Genomic DNA, 19,390 nt, shown 5'->3' with positions numbered 1-19,390 from the left:
GCTTAATAACTGTGGCAGCATACATTGATCAGTGTGGGTGACAGACTGGAACCTTGAGGGATGCGATATTTCAAGTCTCTCAGGGATGTCCAATAATCATCCCTCCTCATCACTGACTGTCAACAAGCAAACCAGTCCAACATGTTCATTGCTACATGGGTGACTAAAAACTTTAAGTTCCCTTTAAATATTTGGCCACATGTACAGCAGAGTGAATCAGTTCTACTAATGAGGTATCCATTTAACAGGATATTCCACTTTGCCTAGATGTCAGGCACATTTCCTTTGAAGGGAGAATATAATGGCACTCATCTGAATTCTTCTCATTTACAGGTCAGCACCTCCTATTACTCTGCACCTGCATCCATGGGGCACTCTACGGCCATTGTCACCCTTCCCCATTTACAGCAGCACCTATCTGTGAACATGTATGTAAACTAAGTCCTTATTTGTTGTGTGGGGAGGGCATTTTGCTAGGGCCAGAGATGCTGTTTCCTAGCAACTATAGCACATGCAGCTATCCCCCCGCCCCCCCCCCCCCCGGCCTGGAATAAAGGCTGGGCCAAACCTCCTGGAAATGAGTACCAAATGATAAAAACTTCCCATAAGTATAATGTATTGGTGTTTAACTAAAATTGAGATAGCCCTCTTTATGGAGGCACTTTGGTTGGTTAATATGCAATTTAAATTGGCTTCTGAGAATCCTACATGAAAACAAGCAAAGAAAAACCAGTTCCATCAAGACAGTTCCATTTAAATTCAACTGCCAGAATTATTAGACACAACAGTAAGTGCGATCACTTTTAAGTTGTAGGAGAATATTAATGACGTTTCTGAGGGAGCAATTTGGAACAGCTCCTTACTGAAGTGTGCTGTGATCAGGAAGTACCTGGGTCTGAAGCCCAAAAGAGCTGATGTTGAACCTTAGGATGCAATCTCCAACAGGTTTTGAAAGAAATTCTGGGCTACCAACAAACTATGCAGTTATTCTGCACTCTGCCTCATATCATCCCTTTGTCTTGTTCATCACCACTCCTCTTGTTTCGTGTGGTGTCCTCCCCTCCCCCACTCCAGGATCTTAGTGCATTTCTGAATTTTGGGATTACTTCAGTATTGTACACATTATACCATCCCACATGGGAGTGCCCCATACATTGTTACCCGTTAATTCATCTTTCCTGATGAGTTGTCTGTTTATTAATCTGAATCAGTAGCCACTGGGGCATTCCCGCATTGTATGACAGAATTGTTATTTGAAGAGGCCTCAGACACGTTGCTTTTGATGTATCAGAAGTCACAGCAACAGTTCCCAGTGTGGTTTTAAAGCAGACTGTTGTGTCATATCCTCATTATGTTCCATAAATGGAACTGCCTCCTCAGAGTACCTAGCATTGCTCTTTAATCTCGTACGTTTCCCCAGGTGTGTGGCTCTGCACTCCTACACAGCTCACAGTCCCGATGAACTAGAGTTGCAGAAAGGAGAAGGTGTTCGTGTTTTGGGGAAACACCATGAAGGCTGGCTAAAAGGATTGTCGCTGGCCACAGGAAAAGTTGGGATCTTCCCAAGCCATTACGTCACTCCGCTTTTCAGGTTTGACTTAAAATTTCTTTTATCTAAATAGAGAGAAATATATCTGCAGGTCACACTAACGAAGGGCAACGGGCACTTTTCCACAGCCCAAGCCAGACTTTAATTGGCTCAACATGGGTGGATAATGATTGGGTGGCAGGGCTGCCCACATATATTTTAGAAACTAAGTTCCTGGCCCCATTATAGGATTGCATGCTTGGACTTTTTATTCCTGGAGTGGAGAAAAGGATCACATCTTATGGCTTCCTAACAATCATGCAATGTGCTTCTTCTTTTCTATGGCCTGAAATAATAGTGGACCCAGAGCTCCTAGAAAGAATGTTGCCTAGAATAAATGGGGATGAACAGGTGAGGACCCATATCGAGATAGTACAAGTATACAGAACTCATATATGAGGTGTGGAAGTACACAGTAGTCACAGAGAGGATGGTCCATAAACTAAAGCCAGGGTACCCTACAAAACAGCCTAAGGCCAGGCCTCCATGTTGTCCTGGGCTGAAGAAAGAATTTCTATTTCTTCTTTTTCCAATGAATAGCCTCATCAATTAGTACAGTACCCAAATTCTAAGGAATCAGGTCAACTCAACTAATGTTTCATTTATTTTTTTATGTATTTATTAATTTATTATATTCTTAATCAGCCCAATAACAAATGTTCTCTGCCCAGATTATAAAAACTAAAAGGATAAAATACACCATAAAACCATAAAAGCTAAAAGAATAAAATGCAATACTAAATGACAAATAGCACAGGAATGAATATAAAACATATAAAGACAGCCATAACATCTAGAAAACTAAACTTTAAAATGTCTGGGAAGAAGAGAGGCCTGGCACTAAAAAGACAACAATGTAGGCGCGAGGCAAGCCTCCTTGGAGATGAGAGTTGGTGAACTGGGTGCCATAACTGAGAAGGCTTGTAGCCACCTGCCTAGCTTCCTTTGGTGGGGGTAGCCAGAGGAGGCCTCCACAGACTACCTAAGGGTCCGATCAGCTATGTAGTTAATCAGTCTAATACTAAGCAGCTTTGTAGTGGCTCAGCACTGGGCAAACGGCAGGACTAATTTCGTTCATGAGAACATAGGTAGTGCCGAGAGACCACAGTGGTTCATCCAGGAGCTGGGTGAATAGTCAATTACACTTTATGCGGCACAGTACTCCATATTCCATATGTTTTGCAGGTGATCACATAACCCATATATGAGTTTTACTTCAGTCTTAACGATAGGGTCTTGTGGCACTTTAAAGTCCATCGAATTTATTATGGCAGAAGCTTTTGTGGACTACAGTCCACTTTATCAGATGCATGAAGTGTTATCCTAAGTAGTAGATAGAGGCAGAGATATACACACACATGATTGTGGGGGTGGTCAAAGGGAAATTAAATGCAGAAAGTACAGACAGTGACAATTACCTCAGTCTGAAAGATGAAATAGTGGTTACTGCTAGCATTAGTTCATTACTAGCAGCCAGTGGACTTACAGAAGCCGCCGCATGGGGGGGAGGGGAGGGGGAGAGGGAAGGGGGGAGAGGGAAGGGGGGAGAGAGGGAGAGAGAAGGGGGAGAGAGGGAGAGAGAAGGAGGGGGGGAGAGAAGGAGAGAAGGAGGGAGAGAGAGAAGGAGGGAGGGAGAGAGAGAAGGAGGGAGAGAGGGAGAGGGAGAGAGGGGGAGAGAGAGAAGGAGGGAGAGAGGGAGAGAGAGAGAAGGAGGGAGAAAGAAACATTGCAAATGGAAAGAAACAAAGAAATCACTTGTTTGCGTCCAAGTTTTGCCTACTGTGTCCTCCTTGCCTGGAGCAAGATACATTAATCAGTCTATCAGTGGTTATTAGCCATGATAGCTAGATAGAATTTCATGTTTAGAGGCAGTTTACCTCTCAATTCCAGATCCTGGGAGGCACACAATAGAGGAAGCAGGTTCTCAGACTAAGGGGATTTCTACACCAGCCTAAAATCCTGCATTTAAAACGGGGCTTTCCGCTTCCATTTTAAATTAAATTCAGGATCATAACTGATTCCCTTTACATGCACTTCCTTCTCTGTAGATGGTCGTTCCCGTAGTGTTATGTTTCTGTGGAGAGGCATTACACAAGCTCCAGGTTCAGCAATACTTGCTTCTGGGTTCCTGTCCCTTTCCCTCCCCTTGCTGACATGCAGACAGCCCCCCCCATCTTCCTGGGCCCTGCCTCAATCTTCCTGGGCCCCGCCTCCCTCTTCCATGCTTTTGGCCCATCCCTACTGCTCAGCCCCTCTGCTGCTCCTCTGCTCTGCTGCCCACCGCCCACCCCCCACCATGCACTGCCATTCTGCCGCTCTGTTTTGAACAGGCAGGCTCAAAATGGTGAGGAGCCAAAATGGCTCAGGCACGGGAAGGCTAGACGCCCATCAGACCTTCGTCACCACCTTCAACATCATGACCACACTCCCAACAACCACACTCAGCGCTTCATTGACGCTAGGGGAGAAATACACAAGGAGGACATGGCGCCCCATTTGCGCTTATCTGGAAAAATACCCCATTTTTTCCGTTTGAGGAAAACACGGGATAGGTGGGAGGAAATAGTGGAATAATGACTGGACAACGACAATATCATGTAATGGACCCGCACAATTCAGTGAGTGAGCAACCATGAATGTGCAATAAACTTGAGGTGTAGAGATCCCCTAAATAGAGCCTCAGTCTCATCCAAGATGGCTCTTCTTATGTTCTTAATGGAAGCAAATTAGCAAAACCTTTCTCTGAGCCAGCTTTCTTCAACCTAGTGACCTCCAGCTGTTTTGGGCTTCAACCTCCATCAGCCCTAGCCAATATGGCCAATGGTCAGGAATACTGGGAGTTGTTGTCCAAAATTTCTGGAGGGTACCAGCTTGAGGAAGGATGCTCCAAACAAGTCAGCATTCTAAAATGTGCTAAAAATCAGATACAATAAGAAATTATGACAGAGAGTCCCTTTTATCTTTGGTGATACCATGAATTAGATTAGAAGAAGCAGTATAAATGTTTTTCTATGTATTTTTGTTCACCCAAAGGGACAGATAATTGCAATAAATAATAACTTAGGAATGTTCTCAGTTCCAGCATGTTGGACTCCTGAAAAATTCACTGCAGGTTGTTGTAGCTTCCAATAGCTCTTGTTATTACAGGTTAGACATGGATGGATGGATGGATGGATGACATTATGGCTAGAGTACTGGGCAAGGATGAACAGTTGAAGGCCTGTGGGGATAAAGCCCCAGGTCATTGCGCTCTGCTCCTGTGAAATCACAACTAACTAGCACAGCTCTCTCTCTCGCTCTCTCGCGCTCTCTCGCTCTCTCTCTCTCGGGCATAGCAAACCGTTACTCTAAACATCTTTAGAAGGCTAGAGTGCCATGGTAAAAGGTAAGCTGTTGAGGCAAATCCAAGGAAGTGAAAAGATTACATGTAGAAGAAACCTGGTAATGGAGGCTGGGAAGCAAGAGAGGAAATGGTTGTTTGTTTTTTAATGGAGAAATCTATATATTTCTAAAACAGTATCCCAAGGAAAACTGTGACATTCAGAGTCATTCCACACTGGACGTTTAGCCTCCTTGTGCTGTGATTCACTGTGACAGCAATACCATGGCCCCTAGACAGAGTTTGGGGGGCCATGGGATAGTTCGAATTCCTAGAACCAAGGTTGGAGACAGTGTTCTGACCTCAGACCCAGGAGTCCGAGCTCCCTGCTCCCTCCCTGTTGCAGCTGGTGCAGAGAGAACCGCACCAGCCTCCTCAGAGGAAAAGGAAAGGGGGCGTGCCAGTGGGGGGGGAGGGGGAGGGGAAGGGGCAGCTTATGCTGTATCCTGAGGCCTCCCCAGCCTCCTTCACTCCCCCTCCCCGACGCTTCAGCTAGATGGGCAAAAAAGCTTGTCTAGCTAAACTGGATACTCATATCATAAACCTCCGAGTTCGGAGGCTTATGAGTATCAAGGGCAGATCCAATAGGATTGCGCCCTTTGCCAGTCTTATCCAATCCTTGAAAGGATTCCTCTTAATAATAAACAAAATTCTGCCTGCAATCTGGCAAGGGAAATACTGGCAAGGGAAATATACAGTGCTTGCCTGTTTGAGGATCAGCCATATGAAAATGCAGCCATTTATATTGCAGCAAAGTCATACACGTTTTTTCCCAGGTATTAGTGGAAAAATGGGTTTAGTTGGGCAGACTGTAGCCCTTAGCATCTGTGTTTGGGTATGTTTTTGTTTTCCCCCCACCATCCTCCTAGAAGCTGATGCTCAGCGGTAGTCTGCAAGCAGGGATGATGGGTGAGAAATTTGTTGGCATCCCATTTTAATGCAGACTTACCAAATTCGCACTTCCTGATTTTAAGCATGAACCAGAATATATTTCTGACATTTGCAATGCAGTTTGCAAAATAAATGTGCACAAAAAAGTGTTTGTTTCCAAAAAAGGACACAAATATGCACACATTTCTAAAAAACGTACACAAAAATATGCATATTTGAAATACTGAGCACAAAACATGCTTTATTCATTAGGACATCACTTTGAATTGTATACGTTTGCAAAAGTGCACACAAAAATGCACACATTTTCAAAAACGCATATATTTTAAAAATGTGCACAAAAATCCAAACACATTTTCATGCAGATGAAAAAAAAGAAAAGAAAATTCATTGCAGAAATGAGACAGGATGAACTGACAAGTGAGAAAAATGAGAACCCAAGCAAAATCAAGCTTGACAGATTCACCTATCCCTACTTGTAAGGCAGTATAGTTGGAGTTCCAGCACCTTCAATAAACTCTGTGCTCAGCTCAGAGAATTGCATGTCAGCTTTGAGAACCAGCCAGGATCAAGTTGTGGCTCTAGCCCCTTCTCACACCTCCAAAGCACTAAATCTGCCTCACAAATGTGTTTCAGATCAGATCAGAGACCCAGTGTAGACCGGGTTTTACATGAAATAGCATACAAAGCCTATTTCCCCTTCTTCCCTTGTTTCCCCTGTGTCAAATTTTAGACTGTAGGCTCCTCAGGGCAGGGATCTGTCCTTTTATCCTCTGTAAAGCACCATGCCAAATAAATAAGTAGACACAAAAGCTGGGCAAGCTCTGTTAAGTGGTCCTAGTCTCAATGCAGTTTGATCAGCGCTTCTATTTCCAACTGAATACAAACATTCGATGACAACCAATGCTAGGCAAATAGGACTTGTCCCATAGGGATGTGGAGATGGAGCGTCTCCCCCCCCCCCCCATGCAGGTCATATTCTTCCCACTTAAATGCCTTCTTGTAAATGGGAATCAGAATGAATGAATGCTGTGTGTCACTGTGATCTTTTCTTAGCTATCTCTTCTTTCTGTTGTTACTGAACTATTAAAGTGTGGCTGTATTTATTTGTTTATTATTTAGTTTATGAGTCACCCTATAACTGAAGCTCTCAGGGCAATGCACATAATAAAAACAAATAAAATAAAATCAATGGTAAACACATTTAAGAACGCAATCCTATGGATTAAGGTGGATTTCCTCCCTGCCAGGTCATAGCTCTGTCTACAGCACTGGGACAAGGGGAATCCGCCATATCCTATGGTCCCTGGAACACCCTCCCAGGGACCTAGAATTGCTCTCTAAAATAATTTAATAATCAATAATTTAAAATAGTTTTTTAAAGAGAAATAAATGAACGACTGAACAACAACAACAAAATATCAAAGGAGTTACAGCATGGAAAACTATTATTTTAAAACATAGCTGTCCATAGATTCCCACCCACCCCCCAACCGCCCCAATTGGTGGGATGTCAGTCATTTACTTCTCTCATAGACCAGGTTTATAGACACAAATGCAAAGTTGCACCACCATGAAAGTTTTAAAGTCATGTACAATTTTACAGAACACTCCACAAATAAAAACAAAAGCTGCCGCTAAGTAGAAAATAGGCTTGTTCAATGCCTAACCATCTTTTGTGCCAGAGAGAATGCATAATCGCAGCAGGGAAAAGGAAAGGCGCACTTGGCAAATGCATCTCTACCATAATAGCTGAATGAAGAATTAGTTTGGATTAGAGATGAGTGAGAATTTTGTTTTGGTTCGGTTTTATTTATTTATTTTATTTATTTATTAAATGTATTAATCGCCCATCTGGCTGGTCACCCAGCCACTCTGGGCGATGTACAACACACCATAAAACAATTTAAAACAATAAAATTCTACCATAAAAAAAAATTTAAATACCTTAACCCACCCCAAATGCCTGCCTGAACAACCACGTTTTTAATGCATGACGGAAGCTCATTAAAGAGGGGGCATGACGGAGTTCCCTAGGGAGGGAGTTCCACAGAGTGGGGGCCACCACAGAAAAGGCCCTCTCCCTCGTCCCCACCAGTCTAGCTGTCCTGGCTGATGGGACAGAGAGAAGGCCATCCGAGGCTGATCTTGTTAAGCGGCCTGTCTGGTGTTGCTGGAGGTGCTCCTTAAGATAGGCTGGGCCGGACCCATATAGGGTTTTAAAGGTCAAAACCAACACCTTGAATTTGGCCCAGAAAACAACTGATAAGAATTTACCACAATTCATACATTTCTTCATATTCAGGATAGAAAGAACCTGAGATCTTAAAAATTCGAATGCGGGAGAAGGCGAAACAGACAAATCCATCCATCCTGAATTTGGATGGTTCTCTCCACGTAAATTGTACCTTGCTTTATTTTGAGAGGATAATTTGTCTTTTTCAGAACAGTGTAGCTTGAGAATGGTGAGATGATTGACATCATCTCAACTGGAGGCATAAAGTTTGGACAACCCTAAGACATTGTAATCCTTGATAATATGAACTGCAGGAAAACAGAGTGAAAAATGCCAGGTTTTTAGTTTGCTGTCAGAAATATGGAATGCTCTAGCAGAAACCTAAATATCCATGTTATTGCTTTTTACTGAAGACACACTTCTACACATTTCTTCCCTTGCTTATATTTTACCATGTTAAATTGCACCATTTAAACTGGAGACACCACTGCCACTTTGGGCCTAGAGTTATTCCTTCTGATATCCGCTAAAACCCTCACATTAAGGAGAGCCCGTGATTATTCTTCCTCTCTCTGGCTCATTTCTCCATAATTTGGCCTCTGATAACATCGTGGCCCCACCTCACCCATAAACTAAACAAACAAACAAAAGCATAGCCTAGAGACATTGGAAGTAGCTTCATAAAGTACCTCAGTCATGAACACCAATTTTAAGCCTTGCTATTGTGTGTCTTCCTTTGGAAATCGCCTCATAATAAATTGATGCCTTGGTTATTTTGATAAATCACTGCCCCATTATTAAATCATAAATCATTTTTCAAAGCACAGGACAGGCACGAGAAGATAACAAAAAGAGCTAAGAGTTGCTGTTTTCCCCCTTCTCTCCAAGGAGTTGGCACAGACATTTCTCCATGGCTCAGGTTCCAAGAAAATTAGAAGCACTTAGGAAGGTTATTTAAGCACCCTGTTCATGTGGAAGATTGGTGGCCTTCTCAGCAGTTTAACGGACTTAGGTGAAAGAGCTATGTGGCTTCGTCAGCCTCGCAGGAAAGAAATAATCAGAAGTGACAGCAACACACACGGGGGGGGGGGAATCTCAGCTGGGGAAATGGGATTACAAGTAGCAAAGAGTACCAAAACTCCCTCGAACTTTTCCTTCAGGATCGCTGCCTTCCTCAGTGTCCCATCAAGATGCCTATTTGAGTTTAAAAGCTTCCTTAGTTGCTCAGGCAGTTCAAGGGCACAGCTCATTGTTTTTGCCTATAGGACAGCAGGGGTGGGGGGTGGTTTTTCCCCTGCCACAAAGAGTAAAAAGAGCAGCCATTTATAAAATGAAGTAAGGTTGATTTACTAAACCTAATTTGCTCTGGAGTGGTGTTCTCTTCCTTGAAAAATGCATGGCTTTATGATAGCTGGAATCCAACGTACACATTTGTGGCGACAATAAAGAGGTGGATACTGATATTGCATTGAACTACTGTCACAACCTTTATTATATACAACCACATAAAGATTAACTGGGACTATTTTGTGTGTGTGGGGGGAGCATTCTCTGCACCTGAGAAACTGGCCTGGTTGTCCACACCATGTGTGTCTTTCCCTTGTTTGGTGTGCTCAAGCTTGAGTCTAACCACCTGTAAATTCTTGAGCCTTGTGGGCCAGTTAGGCTGTGAGCAGGTACTATCTGCAGCAGCTGCCAAGACCAGCTGGCCAGCCCTTGCTCTACTGTTCTGCCCACTAGGTAAATACAGGCACCCCCACTCCTTGAGGGAGCCCCTTCTGGCCCTTAGTTACTAGCAGGAGCATATCTCCAGTGTATTGGCTTTATTCCCCCCTACCCCCCCGCACACACACTTACTGCCCCATCTGCCACAAGAAATGGGTCCCACTTACTCCCTTCATACATCCACTTGGCCCAGTGATGAAGCCTGTGATGCCCTTGGCCAAATTCTTGAAGTAAAGATCATACTCTTTATGACATCTCCCTGAAAAAGATGAGCACCCCCTCAAATGATGGCTGGCTGCCTGATGGTCTATCCCCACAAGCAAGCCATATTCCTATGGATATCCCTGTTTGCACCTCTCTGTACCTTGTTTATAGCAGAGGGTCTTTTGGCCCCAGACCAACTCTGCTTCGGAGGCATCGCTATCCATACGTTCTTCTTCGTGGTCTCTGAGCATCACATGTATGGGGTCTGCGCCTGCGCGGAGCCTCTACTCAGAAAACTTCCATAGCTGAGGAACACTGTTTTTGGCAGGAATCCTTCCCCAACGCCTCACTGTGCATGACCTAGCAGGTTCCCACCAATCTCCTCAGTTTGTTTTCAACCACCGTTATAGTTGCTTCTCCAGGAATTCCATCTTCTTAGGACTTTAGTGCTGAGGTTTAGCTTCATACCATCTTTATATCAGGCAAAAGTTTCTTCATGTCATGAAGATCACAGGTTATGCTGAAGACCAGATATTTTCCCAAGGACATTCTCCCCAAGGTAAATGAGCAGTATCTGCAATGGGGCTTCCAGCACAGTCAATTCAAAAAGACATCATCATAAGAACATAAGAAGAGCCCTTCTGGATCAGACCAAGGGTGCATCTAGTCCAGCATTCTGTTCACACAGTGGCCAACCAACTGCCCATGAGGAACCCAGGATATTAATGCAACAGCACCCTCCCACCCATGTTCCCCAGCAACTGGTGTACTGCCTCTGATACTGGAGAGAGCATATAGCCATCAGGAAAAGTATCCTTTGATAGCCTTCTCCTCCAGGAATTTGTCTAACCCCCTTTTAAAGCCTTCCAAATTGGTGGCCATCACTACATCTTGTGGTAAGGCCACCAACATCAAGGCATCCCACTGCATGCCTCTCTTGCCACCTTTTTTCATTTCCCAGCCACCACAAGACTGGCCACAGAAGGGGCGAAGAAACCTGGGACCTCTCTCAGCGGCCACAGCGACCTCTCCTCGTTTCCCGACAGCAAGTGCCACAGTTGGGGGGGAGGGGGTCCCTTTTATCTACTTCCCTGCCATATTACATTCTGGTAGGCAGAATAAATCCTGCAGCTGCTCTCCTGCTCGCCTCTCTATACAAACTAGAAAACATGAAATTAGTTCTGGATGTGTTTGCACATACTTATTACCTTCACTACATTTCTCCCTCCCTGGAGTTTTATTTTCAAGTTATTTAGTTTGCTTCTGATTCATCTGTACATAAAAATGACTGTCTACGTTATTTACTTCCCTCCCCGCTTCCTTTTATCTAGCATTTCTTGCTCTCAGGTAAATACTTGACAACTTCAGAAAATGGCAATGGGCAAGACAAGCTCTACTGCCACCTCCACCCAAGCTGTCACCCCATGCCTGACAGACAGACAGACAGACAGACAGCCCAATGACTATGTTTCTTCTGTTACTGCGTATACACTGTTAGAAAAATGGTCACTGGGTTGAATCCAGATGTAGGCATTTGCAACTTGGCTGGTGGAAGTGGATTTCCCTGTTCCCTCCTCCCCATGGCAGCCTCTCTAGCCCCCTGAAAATGCCGCACAGAGGGCTGGGGGCGAGCGGGCAAAATAACAAGGAGCACCGCAGCTGACTTAGAGGATCAGCAGGGATGACAGCACTAGTGTCAGGCACTGTGGCATCAACAATAGGAGAGCAAACCCAACTGTTGAATAGCGCCCCTTAAAATAATCTCGTGTTTTATTCAAAAGAGTAGGGCTGTTGTCAGTCATGCAAGCACTGGAAGCTTTTTCCCCATTTGCTGAATTTGCTTACCCACAGAAAGATTTGTGCTCTTGATTTGAACCAGAGCGGTAAGTAATTGTGAGGGCTATTCTTGAACTCTTAACATTCCGATTTGCAGTACAAATACCCATTTGTAATGTGCCGTTCATAATAATAGGGCCAAATTGCATAGCGCGTGTGTGTGTGTGTGTGTGTGTGTGTGTGTGTATATATATATATAAATCAAAAATTAAAAGATTACGTGAATACTGTTTTGTTTTGGAGGAACACAGCCTCTCTTTTTAATATTATTGTGGAAGTCTGGCACAGCAGTGTTAAAAAGAATTCTGGAGTTTGATCAGCAACATGGAAAAAGTTTTAAATACAAGATTAAAAAGAAAGAAGGAAATTTTATTTCACACCATACGAATGCTTGCTGATCTGATTCCACACTTTGCCCATTTTTTTCTAATTAGATAACAAAACTGCTGGATCTGAATTGTGCAGCTGCGTTTGCTCTCTAATGATCTGAAATTAGTTTCTGTCTCCCTCCCTCCCTTTTATTTGCCTCTCCTAAACCAGGAAGTCCTCAAGCTTCCCTGATTCAAGAGTGCCTTCCCTCTACACGACTTGGACATTATCCACTTCCTCACTTTCATCCCAGGGAAGCATCTTGGAGAACAGCCCAAGGCAAAGCAGGCCTTTGAAATCTGCCTTCATGCCCACCTCTTTGGCTTCACCTGTGAGGAACCTCTCTGTGCCAAGTGCCTCGGGGCAAGCAGCATCACAGAGGAGAGGACGTGGCAGCAATAGGAAGAGTAAGTCCTGGGGTGTGTCTGTGTGAGTGTGTGTGTGTGTGTGTGAGAGAGAGAGAGAGAGAGAGAGAGAGAGAGAGAAAGATGTGAGCCTGTTCCCAAGTGGCAGAGAGATGACTAGAAGCCTTTAATTAGCACACTGAAATTCAGGGCTGATGCAATAAACATAAATGCTACGCTAAGCTTCCTGAAGAGCTGCGAACCTGATTGCCTGCATACAGCTGGATTGAAAGTCTGCCTTGCCAAAGGCATGGATGTACTTGCAACAGCCTGAGACAATCCAAAAGTGTGTAACAGGATTAATTGTTCACATGCTATCTGGAGATAAATGTTCATCTCTTGAGAAATCCAAGTTTAAGTTGTAACTCTCAATGGATTTTTCAGAATCTTCATTAATTCTTCTCTCTCGTTAAGTGAAATTGAGATTGTGGAGAGTAAAAAAAGAAGCTTTGGCAGCAACTTCGCAAATTTGCTGTCATGTAGTTATTTGGGATTCACCAAGGTCTCAACAGAGCAGTGTTTATTCCAGAAAGATATCTGAAATGTTAATCTTTATATAGAATGGTGTTGGCACAGGACAATCTGATAGCACACCGAAGTGTTCAGATAACAATAGTAACTACCATTATTTATATAGCGTCATTATTGTACATGGTGCTCTACAGAGTAATAGAGCTGTGCATTCATTTCAGAACAAGTGACGATTTGGGCAGAATGAGGCCCATTTGGTTCCATTTTCATTCATTCCAAACAACGAATGCAGAAAGGTGTGGATAGGAACGAATTGGACTCCCATTCAGGACTCCAATTAGTACTCATTTGCAGGGCTGTTATCGAGGGTCAGCATGGTCGGGCATCTGCCGAGGGCCCACACCCCAGCAGGAGCCCACTAACAGAAGCCCCCTGGAGTTGCTGCTCCTCTTCACCATGGCAACCTGCTTCACCTGCCTCTCACACTGATCCAGACAACGGTGGTGGTGAGAGGGAGAAGCAGTAGATGTCACTGCCCGCTTGCTCGCTGAGTGGTAGCAATGATGAGAGAGAGAATGAGGAAAAGTAGCAGCTGGCGACAATGGCAGTGAGACGGTAGACTCAGGGAATGGAGGGAGCCCATGAAGGGGTCTTGCCCAAGGGCCCTCCAAAACCAGGAGCTGGCTCTGGTCTTCGTACTGTTTGTGGGATGGCAGGCTCTTGCATCTCTCCAAGGATGCTAGCAGCAAGAGCAGGGGCCCCTGCTAGCACCTTCTTTACCCACTGTGCCCTAGATGTTGTGGCATTCTGGGAGGAAATGGAAGACCCCATAGGGCAGGGCACCATTTTTGTGTGTGTGCTGGCGACCTTTTTTCCCCACAGTGACCCAGGACAATGTAGTGTTGAGGACACTGAGTAAATAAAATGGCAGCCACCAGGACTGGCTACTGACGTTAGATCTGCTCCAGGCAGCAGCAAAAACTGGTACAAAAAAAGAAACATTAGAACACCTAAAACAATCGTGAGTAACAAAACAAATGAGATGTCTACAAATGGATAAGGAAACGAATGTGATTTTTTATGAATAGAGAATGAAATAAATGATTTCTCTAATACCAGAAACAAATTGAGTAATGAAGCAAAATAAAATTCCATGCACACACCTACAGTATAACATAGGTAAAAAGACATGTGTACATTCAGGGCTTCTTCACACAGAGCTTTTATCCTGCTATTGAGATTGCTCACTCGCAGAAGTTTGCAGGTCCTTTAGATGACGTCAGTCTCCATCCAGGGCGCCTCCCACACTAAATGACCTTTATTCCATTCTTAAAAAGATTGACGATAATGAGCTATCAGACTACAGCGCCTGAGTTCCCTCCATGAAAAGAGGAAAACCCACAATATGAGACACTAGACCACAGCACCATCTAGCAGCTGTATAATGAAATATATCGAAGACTGAGATAAGGGGGAAAGGAAGAGAGGGGAAAGGAAGCATGTGTAAAGGGAATTCATCGTGATCCTGCATTTAAAACGGAAGCAGAAAGCCCCGGTTTAAATGCGGGATTTTAGGCTGGTGTAGAGATGCTCTGTGACAGTGAGAGACAACAACAAAAGGGAAAGAAAAGGAGATACAAGTTTAATTGGATGAATGTAGGGGTGGCGGAGAATTCCGCCATGGATTTTCAGTGAGGCCGAAAGCACTGGCATTCAGCCCCCTGAAACCCATGGCGGAACGGCCTCCCCCCCACGGAATTCCCCCTCCCAGGACGAAGCTTACCTGGGGCGGATGTTCCGGCGGTGGTAGCTCTGGTGGCGGCAGCAGCTGGCCTCTCAGCCGGCTGCTGCGGACTCAAATGGCAGCTGCCGTAGTGGCTGCCATTTGCGTCCAGACAGGCTGCCGTGATAGGCTACGTAAGTATTTATGTAGCCTATCACGGCAAAGGCAGCCAAACAAATGGCGGCCACCATGCCATTTGCATAGCTGCCTTTGTCGTGATAGGCTACGTAAATACTTACATAGCCTATCATGGCAACAAAACAAAAAAAAACCTGCATGTGCAAATGGCAGCGACTACGGCAGCCGCCATTTGTGTTCCCTTTTTTTCACTGCTTTAGCTTACGTAAATATTTACGTAAGCTATTACGGAAAAAAAAAAGGGAACGCAAACAGCGTAGTGGGTGCTATTTGCGTTCCCCTTTTTTCGCTGTAATAGCTTATGTAAATATTTACGTAGGCTAAAACAGCGAAAAAAATGGAACACAAATGGAGGCTGCCATAGCTGCCGCCATTTGCGTACACGGGGGGGGGGGGTTACGGAAGGCTGCCCAGCGGCCGGATGTCCGGCTGCGGGTGGCCCCGGCCAGCGGCTCTGTGGAATCTCCATGGAGTGGAGCCAGCCGGATCAGGATTTCGGGGGGAGGTGCAGAGTGCTTCCCCCCTACCGCGAATCACCCCGTCGAAAAGGTAAGTGACTTTCATACATCCCTAGATGAATGTGAGCAAATGCAAACACATATTTAGGCTTTTATTGGGAGACTTAGGGCTCAGTCCTATGCATGTTTAGACAGGAAAAAGTCCTATATTTCCCAGCTTTCCCCAGCTGGCTGGGGAATGCTGGGAATTGTAGGACTTTTTTCCATCCAAACATGCACAGGACTGTGCCTTTAAAGGGTTTAAATCAAAGGCTTCACTGAAAAAGGTAGATTTTAAGAAGGTATTTGAAGGAAGGGAGGAAGCGGCCTTGAACTGAGTCAGACCCTGGGTCCATCTAGTCCAGTATTGACAACACTGAGTGGCAGCGGCTCTCCAGGGTTTCAGACAGGAGTTTTTCTGACCCTACCTGGAGATGCTGGGGATGAAATCTTGGACCATCTGCGTGTAAAGAACTGTGAAGGCCTGGGGGAAAAACTGGGAAAATTGGGGGGGGGGGCTCAGATTTCCTGGAAAATCTGAGGGAAAATGAGGGTTTTTTCCCATTTTTCCAAGGACTTTTTTTTGAGGTTTTTTTCCCAAAAAGTTGGGAAATTTTGGATTATAAAGTAATTTCTTTTAGAATGATGAATAAAATGACCATCTATTGCCACCTAACCTTTACTCCCCCAAAATGGTGTCTAAAAACTACATAATGTAAGGCTAGAGATGTACAATTTCTGGTAATTTTGAAGCCGTGGAGAATTTTTTTAACCCTCTCTGTAAGATTCCCAGCATAGTTACTTCTTCCAAACATTATTAAGATTATTGATCTAATGTATGTTTTACTGACAGATATTTATCATGCTCTAAGTCATGCTCAGTTTCTCAGCATGTGACTGGAGTCGCCATATAATATTATGTCAAGAAAGTATGCATTCTTAACTGTTTGGATTCTATTCTGTAGAGTCCTGTATTTCTGGGCTTCTTCTGGTTAGATGCTGTGGCAGCCAATGAATGTAGTTCTAAAACCCTCATGTGAGGGAAACATTACAGGTTATCCTGCCACTGCCACCACTTCCAATGAAACGAGGTGTGCCCTGCTCTCTGAGGTTCTTTTCACTGCAGATAGGAAGGGATGAGGAGCTTGGAACAGCCTTCCATAATCTGGTGCCCTCAGGATGTGTTGGACTACAAACCCTATTGTCCATAGACAGCAAGGGGGCAATTGAGTGGGAAGGATGAGAGTTGTACTCCAACGCAACTGGAGGGCACCAGGTTGGGAAAGTCTGGCTTAGAACTTTCTGCATGCACCACTGCGTTATAGCTCCCTTGCCACTTTCTGTCAGCCCTTAAAATGCTAGAAGTATAGTATGGTGCCAACAAGCCCGGAGAGAAGATATACAGCTAAGGACTGCAGTTCAGCAGTTTTCTCCCATCCTTTTTGATATATGAATTTTCAGCAATGAACTGTTAAGGGTTTATTGTCACCTTAACCCTCATCTCTTCCTGAATTCTGCCTCCCCAGATGGATCTTTACAGAAACCTTTGCAACCGGGAGCTCTTATTCCATTCATCAACTCCCTTAGGCGGACTCCTGCCACCCAAACACGACCCCAGAAATCTCCAATATATCAAACAATCTCCACTCTGCCACGTGGAGCTGGCACAGCTGACACAGGAGCCAGGCTGAATTCCTCCCATGATTCTTCATTAGTCCTAGTGCCCCGAAGCGGAAACAGCAGAGCGCCTTCTGTGTGTAGTTCAGTAACTTTGGACACCAAAGAATTACTGACGAAAAGCGAGTTGACTCTAAAGCCACCTGCATCTGCTCCACCCTCCATTCTGGTGAAACCAGACACCTCCAGAAACACCATGGAGAAGGTAACCTGGGGGTCTATTCACCACACAGGGGTAGTTTTATATGTCAGACGTTATGATTATGGAAATCCTTGAAAATGTAATTAGGATTGCAGGATGGGACAAATCCCAGTCAACTTAAAATTACTAGGAATGTACAAAACTCTTACCTGGCTCTGCACCAGGCAATCCGCGGTGGGGGGGGAGGTGCTCCGTCCCTCCCCCCGGAATCCTCCCCAGCCAGCTCCGCTCTGCGGCAGCTCCGCTCTGCGGCAGCTCCGCTCTGCGGCGACTCCGCAGAGCCGCCAGCCGGGGCCGCCCGCAGCCAGACATCTGGCCACTGGGCTGCACAGGGACGCAAATGATTTGCATCCGTGTTTTTAGCCATGATAGGCTACGGAAATATATACATAGCCTATCATGGCTAAAGACAAGGATGCAAATGGTGGCAGCTACGGCAGCCGCCATTTGCGTTCCTTCCTATTGCCGTGATAGGCTACATATATATTTACGTAGCCTATCATGGCAAAAGACGGGTGCAAATGGCGGCGGCTACGCCATTTGCGTCCCTGCTCTGAGCCGTGATAGGCTACATAGGTACTTATGTAGCCTATCACAGCTTGCCAGGGATGCAAATGGCGGCCGGCGTAGCAGCTGCCATTTGCGGCCACAGCCCGGCAGCAGCTAGAGCCACTGGAGCTGCCGCTGGAGCCGCTGCCGCCGGAGCCACCACCGCCACCAGGTGGGCTCCCTTTCGCAGAGCTTTCGCGGGGTGGTGGGGTGGGTTGCTCCATTCTGCCACGGATTCCGGGGGGCCGAATTCACTGGAATTCGGCCTCCCTGGAATCTGTGGCGGAATTCTGTAACATCCCTAAAAATTACCTTGTTGGGTTGGTAGGGAAGGTGTTTACTAAATAAAGTCAGATTGCTTACCTGTAACTCTAGTTCTTCGAGTGGTCATCTGTGCTCACACACACATGGGCTCTGCGCCTGCGCGGAAACTCATTCGGGAAACTCCCAAGCTGCATAGTTTTTTGGTAGGAACCCCTCCCCCACCATCTCTGGCATATATAGCATGGGTTCCCGCCTTCCGCTCAGTTCCTTGAGACTGCAAGTAGTCCCAGACCGAGGAGATGAACACCTCGGTACGAGCAGTCCAGTTGACACTGAAGTGGGAATGGGGGGCGGGTAGTTTGAATGCACAGGTGATCATTCGAAGAACTACAATTACAGGTAAGCAACCTGACTTTCTTCTTCATGGTCTCTGTGCATCACACATATGGGTGAATAACAAGCTAACTTACCAGAGGTGGGTCGGTGTCTCAATGTAGTACCAATGAATGCTCAGCCCTGCCAAAGGCGCAGTCTGCTTGAGCTCGGACATCCTGTAGTGCTTAATAAAGGTAGAAGGCTTAGACCAGGTGGCCGCCTTACACAAGTGTACGATGGGAACCCCTCTTGCAAAGGCAGTGGAAGTCGACACTCCCCTTGTCGAGTGTGCTTGGATTCGAGTCGGTAGGGGTTCCCTAGCGACCTCATACACCAGTCAAATGATGTGTACGATCCAGGATGCCAGCCTCTGAAAGGAGACTGGAGAGCCCTTATTGGGTCCCCCATAGCATAGGAAGAGCTGTTGGGAGTTGCAGAAAGGCTTGGTCCATGACTTATAGAAGGCCAGTGCTCTCTGGACATCTAGAGTGTGTAGCCGTCGTTCCAAATCAGAAGTTGGGGATGGAAAGAAGGCAGGGAGTATGATTGGTTGATTAAGATGGAAGTCCATGACCACCTTCAGGAGGAATGCTAAGTCCGGCCACAGGACAACCTTTTCCTTGTGAAATACCATGTAAGTTGAGTCGATTTGCAACGCAAAGAGTTTGCTCACTCTCCTCGATGTTGTAATGGCTTTCAGGAAGGCAGCCTTCCAAGAGAGCAGCCTCAAGTCCATGGTAGCCAGTGGTTCGAACGGTACCGACATGAGGGTGTTAAGCACTAGGGTTAGGTCCCACTGAGG

At 45.4% G+C, this 19,390-nt stretch overlaps 1 protein-coding gene across 5 annotated transcripts in view; it reads left to right on the top strand.

Moving 5' to 3' along the window:
• The window catches only part of SH3RF2 (SH3 domain containing ring finger 2), a 118,051-nt gene that overhangs the window by 89,811 nt on the left and 8,850 nt on the right, over window positions 1-19,390 (top strand). For all 5 annotated transcript variants that reach the window (XM_084838754.1, XM_084838756.1, XM_084838755.1 and 2 more), the window contains exons 6-9: window positions 334-428; window positions 1,421-1,591; window positions 12,400-12,635; window positions 17,048-17,403. In XM_084838754.1, the coding sequence (XP_084694880.1) occupies window positions 334-428; window positions 1,421-1,591; window positions 12,400-12,635; window positions 17,048-17,403 (858 nt within the window). The remainder of the gene's footprint in view (window positions 1-333; window positions 429-1,420; window positions 1,592-12,399; window positions 12,636-17,047; window positions 17,404-19,390) is intronic.

This window comes from Heloderma suspectum, chromosome 2, assembly GCF_057233095.1.
Source record: "Heloderma suspectum isolate Gila_16-S chromosome 2, 16-S_ref, whole genome shotgun sequence".
NCBI lineage: Eukaryota > Metazoa > Chordata > Lepidosauria > Squamata > Helodermatidae > Heloderma > Heloderma suspectum.
This window is presented reverse-complemented; position numbering and strand designations above follow the sequence as displayed.